The sequence below is a fragment of the Sphaerodactylus townsendi genome, linkage group LG03, assembly GCF_021028975.2.
Source record: "Sphaerodactylus townsendi isolate TG3544 linkage group LG03, MPM_Stown_v2.3, whole genome shotgun sequence".
In the NCBI taxonomy this organism is placed as follows: Eukaryota; Metazoa; Chordata; class Lepidosauria; order Squamata; family Sphaerodactylidae; genus Sphaerodactylus; species Sphaerodactylus townsendi.
In genome coordinates this window covers 163,605,145-163,622,550 of record NC_059427.1, presented here as the reverse complement: position 1 = coordinate 163,622,550, position 17,406 = coordinate 163,605,145, and the positions used below count along the sequence as shown (strand labels likewise).

At 43.9% G+C, this 17,406-nt stretch overlaps 1 protein-coding gene across 1 annotated transcript in view; it reads right to left on the bottom strand.

Annotated features, from left to right (window-relative positions):
• LOC125427987 (synaptonemal complex central element protein 1-like) overlaps positions 1-17,406 on the bottom strand; it is a 30,054-nt gene that overhangs the window by 1,453 nt on the left and 11,195 nt on the right. The window contains exons 6-11 of the mRNA XM_048487555.1: positions 16,046-16,100; positions 13,424-13,513; positions 10,144-10,207; positions 7,339-7,390; positions 3,725-3,839; positions 1,889-1,978 (exon numbers count right to left, since the gene is read on the bottom strand). Coding sequence (XP_048343512.1) covers positions 1,889-1,978; positions 3,725-3,839; positions 7,339-7,390; positions 10,144-10,207; positions 13,424-13,513; positions 16,046-16,100 — 466 coding nt within the window. The remainder of the gene's footprint in view (positions 1-1,888; positions 1,979-3,724; positions 3,840-7,338; positions 7,391-10,143; positions 10,208-13,423; positions 13,514-16,045; positions 16,101-17,406) is intronic.

The window sequence follows — 17,406 nt, the reverse complement described above, 5'->3', positions numbered from 1 at the left end:
TACACACACTTAGTTATCCTTTGAGCCTCATTTCAAAACAGCCACATGAAGCTGTCCATCTGATCAAGAAAGTAGCACCGTGGAAGTATGTGTACTTAAGGCTTTCCCTCTGCACCAGCTACCAATCCAGTGTGTATCTTCCTGGTATTTTTTCCTAGCAATCCTTATACCAAAAGGGGTGGGGGATCTAAAATGAGGGAAATAGCAAAGGGTGAATTCTCCCAGCACCACTGTCATAATCAAAACAGCAGTCTACCATCAGATCATCTGAAATTGCCAGCCTCAGATGCAGGTGAAACATCAGGAGAAAATGCTACTGGAACATGGCCATACAACCCGGAAAACCCACAACACCCTAGTGATTCCGACCGTGAAAGCCTTCGACAATACAAAAAACAGCAGTCCTTTGGGAACTATTTTGGATCTCCTGAAACCTTATTGTAAAACGTCAAAACTTCCCACTGCAGTCCGTTTAAGCTTCATGGAGAAACCTCCACCTGGGCAGAATGGCACAGCATGACAATGGTCTTGCTGTCACTTCCCCAAGGTGGAAGCTGCAAAACATTATCTTGGGAGCAGCTCACAGCTGTCTAGAATGACAGAACTATCAAAACAAAGGAAATACACTGCATTTTGAGCCAACCCCTCATTCATTTAAGATCCCAAATCCTTACAACCAGTGAGGTACAGGGGCGTAACGAGGCAGCCCTGGGCAAACTGTAGCCCTGGGCAAAACCTGAGTTGGATGCCCCCCACCCCACCCCCCACCCCATGGGCAGCCACTCCACCACGACCAAATTTTTTTTGCACCAGGACATTGGTGCCAGCAGGGGGTGCATTTTTAGACATATCAGCTAAAAACATATCAGCATATTAGACATAAGTGGACCCTCAAAAGGGTATCTCCCTTCTCCTTAGCAAAGAATGTGGGACGGGGTACCCCCTTTGAGGGTCCATAACTTTGGACTCCCTAAACCAAACTGCACCAAACCTTGGGGGTGCCATCATGACAGTCTCCAGATGATACCCTGAAATTTTGGTGATGATACGTCCAAGAATGCCCTCCCTGCAAGAACATCCCGAAATTTGCCCAAGAATCTTTGTTCTGCATTGAGTTTTCTGCATTGCTGTCAATGGGGGTTGCAGGCTGGGGGGGGGCACATTTCTGAAGGCACAGTCTCAAAACTTTCAGGGTCTCATCAGGAGACTGCCCTAATGATACCCCCCAAGTTTGGTGCAGTTTGGTTCAGGGGGGCCAAAGTTATGGACCCTCAAAACTGTAGCCCTCATCTCATATTAGCTCCCATTGGAAACAATGGGGAATAGGGGCACCCCCTTTGGGAGTCCATAATTTTGGACTCCCTGAACCAAACCTCACCAAACCTGGGGGGTAGCATAAGGACAGTCTCCTGATGATACGCTAAAATTTTGGTGCCACTAGCGCCAGGGGTAGGGAACCTGCGGCTCTCCAGATGTTCAGGAACTACAATTCCCATCAGCCCCTACCAGCATGGCCAATTGGCCATGCTGACAGAGGCTGATGGGAATTGTAGTTCCTGAACATCTGGAGAGCCGCAGGTTCCCTACCCCTGGGCTAGCCTAAAAACAGTGCCCCCTGCAGGCAAAAAATGGAAAACCACTAAAAATACCCAAAAACAAACCCAGCATTTTGATGCCCCCCACAAGGTGATGCCCTGGGCAGCTGCCCACCTTGCCCAATGGGCATTACGCCAGTGGTGAGGTACAGAATCTAGTATTTCTCCATAAAATAGACATTCGACAAGCATCTTGTTGCAAAGGCAGGAAAATCAAGGCAAGAATCCTGGATCCCAGCCCACTGGCCTAGACCCTTTCAACCCCCACAGTGGCCTCTCAGCTTACTGCTCACCTCCTGCATCTCTCCTGCAAGTCAGAATTCTTCTTGGAGTTTGCTTCCAAATACTCTTTTGCTTTCTTATTTTCCTCTTGAAACAGCTCCCTGGTAAAGAAATTGGAGGCACTGAGGAGAATCTCACAGTGTTCATCCCATGCAGAATTGATTAGCTAAATACAGCAGTTTTTCTTTAACCCAAACTATAATACCTATATTTATAATCCTACCCTTCTACCTGCATAACAGTATCTTCTATCACACACACCTATGTGTGCTTTGAAGTCTAATTATGAGATTTTGTTTTTGGCAGGGGCTTCTTCAGCCAGAGGTAAAAAAAAAAGGTAAAGTTTCCCCTTCAGTCATGTCTGACCCAGTGATTTTATAGGCAAGCCTCTTTTGTGGGGTAGTTTGCTATTGCTTTCCCCGGCTATTCTTTATCCCCTAGCGACAAGCTAGGTATTTACCGACCTAGAAAAGGATGGATGGCTGAGTTGATCATGAGCCAGCTGCCAGGATATCTGACCCACAGGGGGCTCAAACTCCTGACCGTGTGAGTGGCAGTGCAAGCACTTAACCACTACGCCACACAGCTCTTAACCAGCCAGAGGTAAAACTGATCTAAAAGGCCACTGAGCTTTTTTGATGGCAGCTCCCAATCTGTGAAACTCTTTCATTGACTTGGACCTTTCAAAAATGTTGTAGAGATCTTTCCTTTTAGACAAGCCTTAGGTCTATAAGTGAAACTGGAGAGTTGTTTCTAGACTATGAATGTTTGAAGTTCTACATCCTGTATGCAGAAACCCAGCCCCCTGATCTACTGAGGAGCTACGGGTGATGGAGAGGGAGCTTAGATGGCTAGAGCAAAGGTGGTGGTATACTCGTGACAAAGCCACAAGAACATCTTATAGGACATAAGAACATAAGAACAAGCCAGCTGGATCAGACCAGAGTCCATCTAGTCCAGCTCTCTGCTACTCGCAGTGGCCCACCAGGTGCCATTGGGAGCTCACATGCAGGATGTGAAAGCAATGGCCTTCTGCGGCTGTTGATCCCAATCACCTGGTCTGCTAAGGCATTTGCAATCTCAGATCAAAGAGGATCAAGATTGGTAGCCATAAATCGACTTCTCCATAAATCTGTCCAAGCCCCTTTTAAAGCTATCCAGGTTAGTGGCTATCACCACCTCCTGTGGCAGCATATTCCAAACACCAATCACACGATGCGTGAAGAAGTGTTTCCTTTTATTAGTCCTAATTCTTCCCCCCAGCATTTTCAATGAATGCCCCCTGGTTCTAGTATTGTGAGAAAGAGAAAAAAAATTCTCTCTGTCAACATTTTCTACCCCTTGGACATTTATGAAAGTCTATGAGAGGGCAACCAAAAGGGCAAAGAAAATGTTCTTCGCTTCCTGTGTTGCATCCACTAGCTCACACCCAGGACAGTTAGTCAAAGTGAATTGGTTGTTGACATCCCTACCAATGGGATACAAAAACGGTGAATTGGCTATGAGCTGTGAGGCTATTGCAGGCTTTTTTTTTTTTTTTTTTTTTTTGTGGACAAAGTCTTGTCTCTCCACCAGGACCTGCCCGCCACAATGGGGTTGCCATAAGTCAGTTGTGATTTGATGGCGTGCACATGCACACACTCGTTTTTATGGCCCTAGTGTTAGAAATATGCTTTAAAAAAATAAATAAAAGGTCACTGCTTTTTCTAAAAGTTCTTATCTGTAATGTCCTTTTGATTTTAGCAAGTTTTGCAAATTGATCATAGAGGATATCTTCCAAAAATGGTAGCAGAGTTCAGCTGAACAGCATCATATCGAAAGTAGAGTGCAAGCTCGTATGCACTCACATGGCACACGATGCCTCAGGACTCTTGAGAAACCTTCTCTCTTCACTGAAGGGAAAGCACCTCAGCAAATCTAATTCATCCTGAAGATAAGCTAGTTTCTCTTGGATCCGTTTTTCTGAGGAAGTAGAGCAAATAAAAAAGATTTTTAGGGCTTGTCTTATTCCTGCCAAACCTGACCTGGATAGGCTGGGCTAGTTTGATCTCACTCAGAGGCGAATCTAGGCAAACTGGAGCCCGGGGACAAAACCTGAGTTTGGTGTTCCCCACCCCCACATGGGTGGCCACCCTCCCCCACCACAACTAAACAATGATTTTTTGCACCAGTTCACAAAACACCTCCCACCCCCAGCAAAACATACATGGCTCTCTCCTCACTAACTCTATTTCCTAATTTTGTCCTCACACCAACCCTATGAGGTAGGTTAGCTTGAGAAACAGCTCCAAGCCAGTGCAAGTATTAAGCATGTAAATCTCTCACAAATCACCCCCAGCAAAACATTTACCAAACAAATGTCAACAGCATCTCTCACAAATCACCCCCCTTCCAGCAAAACATACATGGCTCTTTCCCAGAGGCGTAGCTGGGGAAAATGGATCCCAGGACAAAATCTGAGTATTCCACCCCCCCTCCGCTCCGTATGGGTGGCCACCATCCCTCCACAACAGAAGAACGGGGTTTTTTTACACCAGGTCATCTCAAAATCACCATCACATTATAGAACATGCCCCAACTCACAAATCTGCACACCCAGGGCTCCCTAGTTTAAACAACATTGAAAGTGATGCTGTTGTGGGGGGGGATCCACCCCGAAACAGCATCACTTTCAATGTTGTTTAGACTAGAGAGCCCAGATTCTCCTTTTAAATCTACCTTTAAGGGAGAATCTGGGCTCTCTAGTTTAAACAACATTGAAAGTGATGCTGTTGGGGCGGGGGGGGGGAATCCACCCCAAAACAGCATCACTTTCAATATTGATTAAACTAGGGAACCCAGATTCACTTTAAAGAGAGACTCTGGGTTCCCTAGTTTAAACAACATTGAAAGTGATGTTGTTTCAGGGTGGGGTGGGGGAATCACTTTTAATGTTGTTTAGACTAGGGAGCCCAGATTCTCCTTTTAAATCTACCTTACAGGGAGACTCTGGGCTCCCTAGTTTAAACAACATTGAAAATGATCCTGTTTCAGGGTAGTTTCAATGTTGGTTGTTGTTGGTTTTCCAGGCTGTGTGGCTGTGATCTGGTAGATCTTGTTCCTAGATACAAATACAAATACAAATACAATACCTTTAATGGCATATAAAAAGTGGTAAAATACAAATTAGGTTAAAACCAATTGACTAAAATTTACACAAAGGTTTCACCCTTAATCCAAGTGCCTTTGTTAAAAACCTGGCAACTGATTCAGTAGTGTGGGGATGATGGTCACTAAGCACGTATGAAACTATTTCCTTGTCTGATCTCACTGAAAATTTCTTCAAGATGGCCTCGAGAAAAAGCAACCGATAGACTGCCAAATCTTTACAATGAAGGAGCACGTGTTCAGTTGTTTCAGGTAGGCCCGCTGCGCAGGAACAAGTCCTGTTCTCCTGTGGGATGCCATGATATCTGCCTCTTGTTTGGGCAGTCGGTAGCACATTAAGCCGAGCAAGCATAAAATATCTACGGAGATGTGGATTGATTAAATTACTCAGATATTTAGCCATAAAACCCGGCAATGGTGGTGAAATGCCATAAAATGTGGGAGAACAAGTTCTGCAGGCTCCAGCTGTGAGAAGCTGCCCTTCAATGTCAAGAGTACGTTGTTTCAAAACTCCGAAAGCCTGTCTTTCGTCCATCAGTAGGAGTTGGTCAAAAGATACACCTATGTTGTTTATTTGATTGATAATTTTAGTGTGCCAGGTGGAGTGGAAGTGGTCTCTTAACAGAAGATATGTCAGACTGCCCGGGAGGGCTCTAAAATGAAGGCGAAGCCAGTATTTAAACAAAGAAAGCCAAACCTGGGAAAAAATCGTCTTGGCTCCGGTTTCTAAACAAAGAACTTGATACGTGACTGAGTTTGGAAGACCCAATAAACGACGAAAAAACAAAGATTGAACACTCTCTAATTTCTCAGCAGTTTTTGCTCCCCAGATTGGAGCTCTGTAAAGTAATTGTGGCAGTAGTTTTAACTGAAAAACTTCCATTGCGGCAGGAAAAAATTGACCGCCTCTGGTGTGAAAAAATCTGGATATTGCCAACACTTTGGTTTTACTTGTATTGAGAGTCTGGTGGATATGAGAGGTCCAGGTTAAGGAATGGTGGAAGGTGATTCCTAAATATCTGTATGAATGGACCTGTTCAATCAGTGTACCGTTTATTTTCCACGTGCTGAGTTTTTTTGAATTCGAAAAGATCAGCACTTTGGATTTGTTATAATTAATCGACAGGGCACTGTTTATGCAGTACGTCGCAAAGGCTTGAAGTAGTCTTTGCAGGCCCACCTTGGACCGAGACAGTAACACAGTGTCGTCTGCATAGAGAGATCTTGTTCCTAACGTTTCGCCTGCATCTGTGGCTGGCAACTTCATAGGTGTATCTCAGAGAGAAGTCTGTTATAAACTGTGTCCAGACTTCTTTTATAACAGACTTCTCTCTGTGATACACCTATGAAGTTGCCAGCCACAGATGCAGGCGAAATGTTAGGAACAAGATCTACCAGACAACAGCCACACAGCATGTAAAACTCACAACAACCAGTTGAATCCAGCCAAGAAAGCCTTCGACAATACTTTCAATTTTTTTTAATCTAGGGAGCCCAGATTCTCCCTTTAAATCCACTTCAAAGGGGGTGGATTTAAAGGGAGAATCTGGGGGAAAATTGAGAGTGCCTGTCAGGGGAGCAATCTTTAAGCTAGCATTACCAACATTTCAGGCTATCTTCAGATGATGATACCACCCAGGTTTGGTGAATTTTGGTTCGGAGCTCCAAAGTTATAGACTCTCAAAAGGGTAGCCCCATCTACTATTAGCTCCCATTGGATGGGGAATGGGGCACCCTCTTTGGGGGTCAATAGCTTTGGACTCCCTGAATCAAATTTCACCAAACCTGGTATCAGCAGGAGACATAATTTTGGACCCTCAAAAGGGTAGCCCCATCTACTATTAGTTCCTGCTTATCTCAAAAACTGAGACTACCTCCATTCACTAAAAAACACAGCTTTTTCTTTTAAGGACATATTTCATACAATCATATTCTACTGGCATGGGACGGAAGGGTATAGTAGCTTTGTCAGTGATTGGTTTTATTTTTTTAATGGATGAGCATTTCCACACTTTAAAAGTGTTCAGTTCTGCGCTCAGAAGAGCTGTGGTCACTTATCACCAATGATTTCACGGCACTTCCAGCTACTCGTTACACTGACATTTTTAAAATGTGATAGGGATTCCACATAGAAGCTAAGAATCAAGCTGTTCTAACAATGGGAATCTCAGTTTTAACATTCAATATCCCACAAGAGTAGCCTTGAAAAAAGGGACATGGATTCCACACAAATAGGTGAAAACCACAAGATGACTTTTAAAAAATTATTTGCCTGGAATGAGCCTTGGATATGATACAAAACACCTGTAGTCACCTTCCGCAAGCAAAAGCTCTTTGTCTTCTTCAGTCACTGGCTTCTTTCTTACCTAAAATGAAGTAAAGCAGAATTCACTGGCAAGGATCATGTTGATATTTGTTCATAGGTTGCCTGAATGTTGCCTATATATTTCCTCCAAAGGGACAAATGCTGAAGGAGAAGGAGAAAACAAAGAAGGCGACAAAAAAGACAACAAACAAGACAAAGAATTGTGTTGACGTGTGTTCACTGGTTGCCTGAATGTTGCTTATCTATTTCCTCCAAAGGGAGGGGGAGAAGAAGACGACAAAGGAGACGAAGATAAAGACGACAAAGTAGTAGTATATGGATTTATATCCTGCTTTTCCTTCCTGTAAAGAGACTCAAGGCGGCTTACAAACTCCTTTCCCTTCCTCTCCCCACAACAGACACCTAGTGAGGTAGGTGGGGCTGAGAGAGTTGGGAGAGAACTGTGACTGTGACTCAGCAGGAATGTAGGAGTGGAAAACAAATCCAGTTCACCAGATAGGAGTTTGCTGCTCATGAGGACAAGTGGGGAATCAAACCTGGTTCTCCAGATTAGAGTGCACTGCTTTTAACCACTACACCATGCCGGCTTTCTTTGTATGTAGAAATTTACAGCTTGCTTTTCTCCCCAATGGGGATCCAAAGCCACTTGCAATATTATTCTCCTCTCTTCCATTTTATCCTCACAACATCCACTGTGTGAGATGATATCTCTCAGCCTAACCTGACTGGCCCAAGGTCCCTTAGCAAACTTTCATGGCAACACAGGGATTCAAAGTTGGGTCTTCCAGATCCTACTCCTGGACTCTAGCCATTGACTCACCCCAGTCAATGCTCTAGGGCCGTGGTGGCGAACCTTTGGCACTCCAGATGTTATGGACTACAATTCCCATCAGCCCCTGCCAGCATGGCCACTTGGCTGATGAGAATTGTAGTCCATAACATCTGGAGTGCCAAAGGTTTGCCACCACTGCTCTAGGAACTGCTTCAGGTTGGGCAAAAACTCCCTTTCCCCTTCTGCTGCACAGCCTCAATCCAAATCAGCTGCTATTTGGCTATTAGGTGGAAATAGGCATCAGGGGATGTGCCTTAGATTCATCCAATTTGGTCCTGATGGACTGGACTCAAAAGCTAGAGACTAGCTGTCTTCAGGGTAGAGAGCCAGTTTGGTGTACTGGCTAAGGTGTCAGACTGGGACCTGGGAAACCCAGGTTCGAATCCCCACTCTGCCATGGAAACTTGCTGGGTGACTTGGGCCAGTCACGCAGTCTCAGCCCTGACCCTGGCTAGTATTTGGATGGGAGACCTTGAAGGAATACCAGGGGTGTGACATGTTGGGGGGCACAGCAGGCTCCCGAGTACAGCAGCACACTGCTTGGAAAAGTGTCCCTCAACACCTGAGGGGGGGCGCCTGAGTACGGCAATACACTGCTTGGAAAAGGGCCTCCCTCGTGCAACTAACCTTTCCTTCCCAAATGTGGTTTCGGAGAAAACTGCTGACATTGCAGATCCTCTGGCTCCAATGTGTGTACGTGCAAATACCAAATCCTCTGCTCAAACCCCCGTGCTCTTTGCCCTGTCCATTGTATTGTGTTTCCCCTGCCTGCCTGCCTTGTTTGTTTTTCCTCTTGTAAACTGTCAATAAAAGGGCTTGGGGAGAAACAGGATGGCAGAGTTGCCCCCTGCATCTCTCAATTGGCCAAACGACATGCTGTCTCCATTGCTGTAAGACAACAGTGACACAGAGGCAGGCAATCGCAAGCGTCTCTCACCTTGAAAACCCTACAAGGTTTTCATAAGCCAGCTATGATTTGCTGGCAAACCAACAAACAAATAAATAAGATCTTCAGGGTAGGAGGGTTTCATAGAACACAACATGGTTGCACAGCTAATTTTCTATTGGCATGGTTTTTAAAATTGTTCAAGTTGTATTGTTCTGCAGCTGCAGTTTTTAATGTTACTTTTATCCCAAGTGTACTGGCTATGTCTTCCGCGCATCCCCTCGCTCCTACTCTTTATTCATCTGAGCAAAACCGGGGCTCACATCCTTTGCTGCCATTCTTGTTCCTCAACCACTTGACAAGTATGCTTTTGGACCTAGACAGAGAGCTCAAGCAGTAACTGTTTCCCCCCCTCCTCCCAAATGCTTCTACTTAGTTTATCATTCTGTTTCCAGAATTGGGTATACAGCTCAATAACACCAGTGATGGCGAACCTATGGCACGGGTGCCAGAGGTGGCACTCAGAGCCCTCTCTCTGGGCACGCGCAAACAGAATGCCCCCTCCACACATCTAGGCTGGCCTGGGCCGCTCGGTTCGATTATTAACATTAAACCTAAGACCTAGTTTTGGGGAAGTAATATAGATAACCCTGTTAAGTACTGTTAAACTAAAGCGCAATCCTTTATCTGGGAGTAAGCTTGGTTGCTGGCAATGGGGCTTGCTTCTGAGTAAACCCTCCTAGGGTCGTGATTCACCCGTTGGAAGAGTTGCACGGTTGCTTCAAAGCAAAGCCATCAACTACCACCAAGCTTACTCCTGAGTAACGCACGCCTCGGAGCCAACCAGTATTCAGGTTAAATTACCATGTTGGCACTTTGCGATAAATAAGTGGGTTTTGGGTTGCAATTTGGGCACTTGGTCTCGAAAAGGTTCGCCATTGCTGAATAACACTGATGTATTTGCTCTACTACATATTGTCACATGCAAATTAACATTCCAGAAATCAGCCATGCAGTAATAGCGATGGCAGTAACCTGCGATGGCTCACATAATAGGCAGGGACCTGGTGCTTACATGACACTCCCAGAGGCTCTTGTGCTTCTCCATTAACTCTTCAAGTCGCTGCTCAAATTGCATTCTGAAAGCACAAAAAAAAATAAAATGGGACAGGATACAACTGCAGCAGTGTGGATAACAGTACACTTCAAGGAAGGGTGTAGTGGACTCTAATCTGGAGAACTGGGTTTGATTCTCACTCCTCCATATGAGTGGCAGATTCCAATTTGGTGAACCAGGTTTGTTTCCCTGCTCCTACACATGAAGCCTGCGGCAGGCGACCTTGGGCCAGTCACAGTTCTCTCAGAACTCTCTCAGCCTCACAAAGGTGTCTGTTATGGGGGGAAGAAGGAAGGAGTTTGCAAGCCATTTTGAGACTCCTTACAGTTGAGAAAACTGAGGTATAAATCCAAACTCCTCCTCTTCTTCTAAAACTAAGTATTGTGCCTGGTGGATCATACCAAGAGTCCATTTGGCCCACACTGCCTCCACTGATAATCATTTAGGCACCCACAAGAAGCTCACAAGCAAAGAAACACCAACACAGAAGTGACACAAGGACCTGCTTTGCATGCATAATACCTCAGCCCAAGACCCTGTTGTAGCATTATGATTCTACAGTAACATACCTACTACCTTGTGGCAGGGGAAAACAGGGAAAGAATGGCACCAATACAGAAGGCTAGCCTGAAACTCTGCACCTCTCTATCCACATTCACCAAATCTACTTTTAGTATGGTATTTCAGGAACGCTGATAACAAAAGGAGAGTTAGCATGATGTAGTGGTTAACATCACACTCCTCCTCATGAAGCCTCCTGGGTGACCTTGGCCCACTCACAGTTCTCTCAGAACTCTCTCAAAATGTAAAAAAAAAGTTTATGGAAATACTCCGTAAGGCAGGGGGAATGCATGTGATGGACAACTACATGATAATGTTTATATACTTTTTTTTAAAAAAAAAAGACCACTTCAGTTTGGGAGGGAAAGTAGAATGGAAGGTTCATGTGGTAACAGCCCAGATCCCAACCAATTTTCTGAAGTGCGAGGTTCTTCTGGCATCACTTTCCCCATCTGTAAAATGAACATTCTGGTGCACTTTCTATCGGCACTGTTTTCTAACATTCTGTATTTGTGAACAAATAAAGTGGAAGGCACTCCTGACTTGGAATATCCCAGGCTAACCTGATCTCATTGGATCTCAGAAACTAAACAGGGATGGCCCTGGTTAGTATTTGGATGTCAATCCTGATCCTTCTCTCTGTATGATAGTGGCAGACTTTCTCCAGGAAATTACTAAATGCCAGTAGATTTCCTTTCACTTAACATTTATTTCCTGTATTGTATATCTATGTGTTTTTAATCAGTTCTTTATTATTGTTGTATTGTTGTCTATGCCAATAAAGGCTTGCTGTGCTGAGCTAGCATTTGGATGGGCAACTTCCAAGGAATACCAGAGGCATGATGTGGAACCAATAGATGGTTAACCACCAAATGTCCCTTCCCTTGAAAACCCTGTGGGGTTGCCATAAGTCAGCTGTGACTTGACAGCACCAGAAAGGAAAAGAAAAAGAAGATATGGAATGTAAGTCGCTTTCGTATTTGGATCTTGTAGTTCCATCAAGGCATTTCTTTGCGTAACCAGCATGATTCAAATACATTTCTGTATTCTAAGGAGGCTTAGAATAAAGGAACATAAGAACATAAGAACTAGCCTGCTGGATCAGACCAGAGTCCATCTAGTCCAGCACTCTGCTACTCGCAGTGGCCCACCAGGTGCCTTTGGGAGCTCACATGCGAGATGTGAAAGCAATGGCCTTCTGCTGCTGCTGCTCCTGAGCACCTGGTCTGCTAAGGCATTTGCAATCAGAGATCAAGGAGGATCAAGATTGGTAGCCATAGATCGACTTCTCCTCCATAAATCTGTCCAAGCCCCTTTTAAAGCTATCCAGGTTAGTGGCCATCACCACCTCCTGTGGCAGCATATTCCAAACCCCAATCACATGTTGTGTGAAGAAGTGTTTCCTTTTATTAGTCCTAATTCTTCCCCCCAGCATTTTCAAGGTATGCCCCCTGGTTCTAGTATTGTGAGAAAGAGAGAAAAATGTCTCTCTGTCAACATTTTCTACCCCATGCATAATTTTATAGACTTCAATCATATTCCCCCTCAGACGTCTCCTCTCCAAACTAAAGAGTCCCAAACGCTGCAGCCTCTCCTCATAAGGAAGGTGCTCCAATCCTTCAATCATCCTCGTTGCCCTTCTCTGCACTTTTTCTATCTCTTCGATATCCTTTTTGAGATGTGGCGACCAGAACTGAACACAGTACTCCAAGTGCGGTCGCACCACTCAACTGCTTTCATAAAAGCAGAACTCAACTGCTTTCATAAAAGAGATGTCCTTGAAGCATGAATGCAAGCAATGTTGAGGGGTATGGTATGAAGCAGGGGTTCAATCCCCGGATAGCAGAGTTGCGCAACACACACTGGAACACAGTAGGAACGTAGACGCACACAGCAATTCAGCTTCACAGAAGCGGTCCTACTTTATTCAGTTCACAGAATGTTGCTCTCACAGACAAAGTGCTTCGCCAGGCAGTGCGAAGACAAGTGTCTCACATTGCTAAGTACAGTGCTGCCTTATATACAGTTTACTAACCAATCACAGTACTCTTCCAATTAATCCCAGAATGAGGCTGTGTCATGAGGCAACTGTCATTTAGATTTTGCTGATCAGACAGTGCCCTGACAAGCAAGCAAACAAGCAAGCAGATCAGTCAATTTTAATATTTTATTCAAAACATTTTTGCCACCTTTCCACATGATCACGGTTTGCGTGTGATTAGTGCATATTCACTAGATCATTATATGTGGCTCAGATCTTATTTCCTGTTCCCATCACAGTAGAGAGAAGCTGCCCAGAAGAACTGACTTTGTAACAAGAACAGCTCGAATAAATAACTTAACATAAATAACAAGAGATGTGCTGGGGTGGATTGGGGGCGGGAATCTATGATATCTATGATGTCATTTGATGCCGCAGAATGTTATACAGCTAGATTCAAGTCCAGTGGTGGCTTAGAAACCAACAAGATCTTTGGGGTACAAGCTTTCAAGAGTCAAAGTCCATCAGACACAAGATTCAAATCTAGCTGTTCTATTGCAAACCAACACAGCTACCCTTTGCAACCATCAGCAGAATGTTAGGATACTTTTTCATAAATAAGTGCATTCATGAACTGAAATCAAGTATGCGACACAGTACTCTCAATTTGTAAGGTTCTGTTTGTCTAGGAATTACCTCTGCTTCCTTTGCTTCAGTTTCTCCTCCTGAATCTTGGCCTCTAGATAGTCAATTCTCTCCTTACTTTCCAGGTTCATTTCCTGTTGTCTGATAAGCAAGACAAAGCTGAAGCTCAGAATCATACTTCTTTTTAATCAGGGCCAGATCAAGACCTTTAGGCGACCTAAGCGCCTACGGTACCCCCACTAACTGCATATATAACAACACAAAACCAATAGTAAACCGTAAAATCACTGGAGTATCTGGGGTGGAGGGGAGCTAGAGGGGGCGTATCATCCACGTGCCATTCACCTGGGTCACGTGGGGGGCGAATCATTTGTATGAAACAAAACACCTACTATTCCATTGCTTTCTTGCCTTGAAGATACATAGCATTTTAACTTACATGAATCAAAGCTGCAAAATAATATTTACTGTTTCTTATTTATAATTTTATTCACGCCACAAAAAGTTTTTGCCTGCATTTTTAATTGCAGCGTCTTTGACCATATCCTCAAAATCAGTCTGCTGTAACAAATCTACTTCAGTACTTAGCAGAGATAAGGCATCCAGCCTGTCTTGTTGCATGGCTGTTCCGTTGGGATGTTTAATATACTTCAACTGAGAAAACACTCAGCTGTTCAGTTTGTGACCATTAAGGTTAAAAATGTATGGAAGCAAATGTCTACATTTGGGAAGGCACACTCAATATTTGTCTCCTACATTTATTTTATAAAATTCAGCGTGACTTCATTTTGCCTTACAATTTCTGTTGCATTGAATTTATAATTATATTAACAGTAATTTTTTTTCATTTACTGCAGGGCCCCCGTTTTATGGACTCTGGTTCAGTTGCAACATTGCATGTGGTCTATTGTAAATCTGGCACTGGAAAAAAAACTTTATAGGACCCTCTTTACTTGAGGCCCTAGGGACATGCTTATTTTGCCTAATGGTTAATCCAGGGCTGGGGTGCTGTGTGGTTTCCGGGCTGTATGGCCGTGTTCTAGCAGCATTCTCTCCTGACGTTTCGCCTGCATCTGTGGCTGGCATCTTCAGAGGATCCAGCCACGGATGCAGGCGAAATGTCAGGAGAGAATTATTATTATTATTATTATTATTATTATTGTTGTTGTTGTTGTTGTTGTTGTTGTTGTTGTTGTTATTTGTTTAATTTAATATACCGCCCTATCCCCGAGGGGCTCAGGGCAGTGTACAGCATAAAAACATCATACATAAAATCGTCACAAAATTATTGCCATAAATACAATTAAAACAACAGTTAATTCCTAATACAGCATCCCACGAAACCCTTGCTTAAACCCTCCCCAGAAATATACCCTCCCCAGAAATATATATATATAATGGGTCCCGATAGTATGAGGGACCCATAAGGGGCAAAGAGGAGGGGCAGGGGCAGGCCTGGTCTCACCAAAGAATGCTGCTAGAACACGGCTATACAGCCCGGAAACCACACAGCACCCCAGTGATTCCTTCGATAATCCAGGGCTGTTTTTAATGCTGGGATGGTGTCCCTTTCAACTTCCATTCAGCTAGTTCCTTCATTCAGAAATTAAACACGATTGTGCTGGACTTTCAGGTCAACTTGGCACATACATGCTGAATGTGGTAGCACTGCATTGCAACCGTTGCTTCTCAGTATCTCAACCCAGCTCATGCTTGTATCTATACATTCTCATAAGTTTCCTTCACTGTTCTAAGGTACAATCATTTATTAGGTCTAGAATTTTTTCCTCTTACTTGCAACATGAATGTATGCTTTCTAATCAACGTGAGGGCAGGTGAAGTTATCCTTTATTAAATGCTGCCCTTTGGCTAGCTCCCTGATACCTTTGCCTACAATATCAGACCATCCTCAAGAGTTTCAACCAAAGGGCAAAGACACTCAACATATCCCCAGCATTACCTTTTATACTCCTGTATAAGTCTACTTTTTCAGCACACTTTTTGTGCTGAAAAAGCCCCTCCTCGACTTATACGTGAGGGTCCCACTTAATTCTTGTGTGGCGTTCCCCCACTCCCGTCTTCGCTTTCTCCAGCCTTCTTCTCTGCCTCCCCCCTTTCAGCTGCTTTCTCTGCCTCTGCTTCACTTTCCTCTGCCTTCTTCTCTGCCTCTCCCCTTTCAGCCACTTTTTCAGCCTCCTTCTCTGCTTCGCTCTTCTCTGCCTTCTTCTCTGCCTCCCCCCTTTCAACCGCTTTCTCAGCCTCCTTCTCTGCTTTGCTCTCCTCTGCCTTCCCCCTTTCAGCTGCTTTCTCTGCCTCTGCCTTCTTCTTGGCAGTGGCCAGCCCCTAGCTCTCGGCGGGTGACAGCTAGTCGACCTGGGTGAGCTGGACAAGCTGCAGGATGGAAGAGGTCAGTGGCAGAGACCTTGGGATTGGTGAGATGGAGGTCAGTGGCAGAGACCCCCAAATAGCGCCCGACCGTATGTATTTTTATTTTTGAAATTTACCAGTAGCTGCTACATTTCCCACCCTAGGCTTATACTCGAGTCAATAAGTTTTCCCAGTGTTTTGTGATAAAATTAGGTGCCTCGACTTATATTCGGGTCGACTTATACACAAGTATATACGGTACATTTCTTTTGACAGCCTGGTATTTCCACTCATCACCATTCTGACCTCTTCATCTCCGCTTCTCTCTCTTCAGAATGCCTTTCCATATTCTGTCTGATTGCTACAAGGAAAAGTCCCGGCTATTAGTATTTCGGTTTCTTATTTTACACACAACATTATTATCACAGATGTGTCCTTTAGTTTTCTGCCAATATTGACATCATCAGTTACCATGACACAATATATGAAATTCATTCAACAGGCAAAGTTCTACAATTTACTTTAGTCTGAAACCTCATCGAAGCAATTTTACACATGGCCTAACATAGAATGAGTTGTCAACAATTAAAACTTTGTGTGTTTGTGTGGGTATAAAACATTTAAAACCTCAGTTAATGAAACTCATTGGTGCCTAAGAATACAAGAAGGGGACCTAACCAGAGAAGGAAAGAACCAATTAAAAATTCTAATAGGAAAAAAACCCTAAGAACAATAATACAACAATAAATACGGGGAAAGGAGGGGAAGGGGAGAGAGAGAGAGAGAGAGAGGCCAGCAAGATGGTCATCAGGAAGTTAATTTGGTCCTAGTTGCAGGGTCTCTAATTGCAGATCCTTGTTTACACTGCTAATCCGGTGTCAGTCCTTTGTACATACATAAGTACTGTTAAGTTGCAAGTGACATATGGCGGCCCCAGCAAGGGGCTTTCAAGGCTAGTGAGAAGCAGAGATGGTTTGTTGTTGCTTTCTTTTGCAGAGCCTTCCTTGGTGGTCTGAGATCTGATGGAATTGGTCTATACCATACCATGGAAAGCTACAGGTTTGGCAACAACCCAAAAAAATAGCCCAATGCAAGGAATAGTGTAAATAAATTCGTGATAGCTATATTCTAAGTCACAACTATAAATATCCTTAAAACTCTACAACATACAAATATACAGGTAAGTTAAGGACATTAATCTATATTTGGATTTGTTGCCTTCATAAGCCACATGGTGAAAAGAACTGGCAGCGGACACTTTGACTCCATTCCAACGTTCCTTAGTGGTGTGGGGAGCTCATCGTTGCTTCACCATACATAGACTTGATGCGAATTCTCCATTTAATGAGATGTTCAGTTATATCCGACTGATATAGATTAATGTCCTTAACTTACCTGTATATTTGTATGTTGTAGAGTTTTAAGGATATTTATAGTTGTGACTTAGAATATAGCTATCACGAATTTATTTGCACTATTCCTTGCATTGGGCTATTTTTTGGGGGGGTTGTTGCCAAACCTGTAGCTTTCCATTGTACTGTATTGTATTGTATGCCCGGTTGATTTTTTCGCTATACCATACCATTCCACATCTCAGCACCAGTCCTTCATATGGGAAATACATTAAGAACAGGCATGTAAATATAACTTTCTTTCTGCCCCCAATA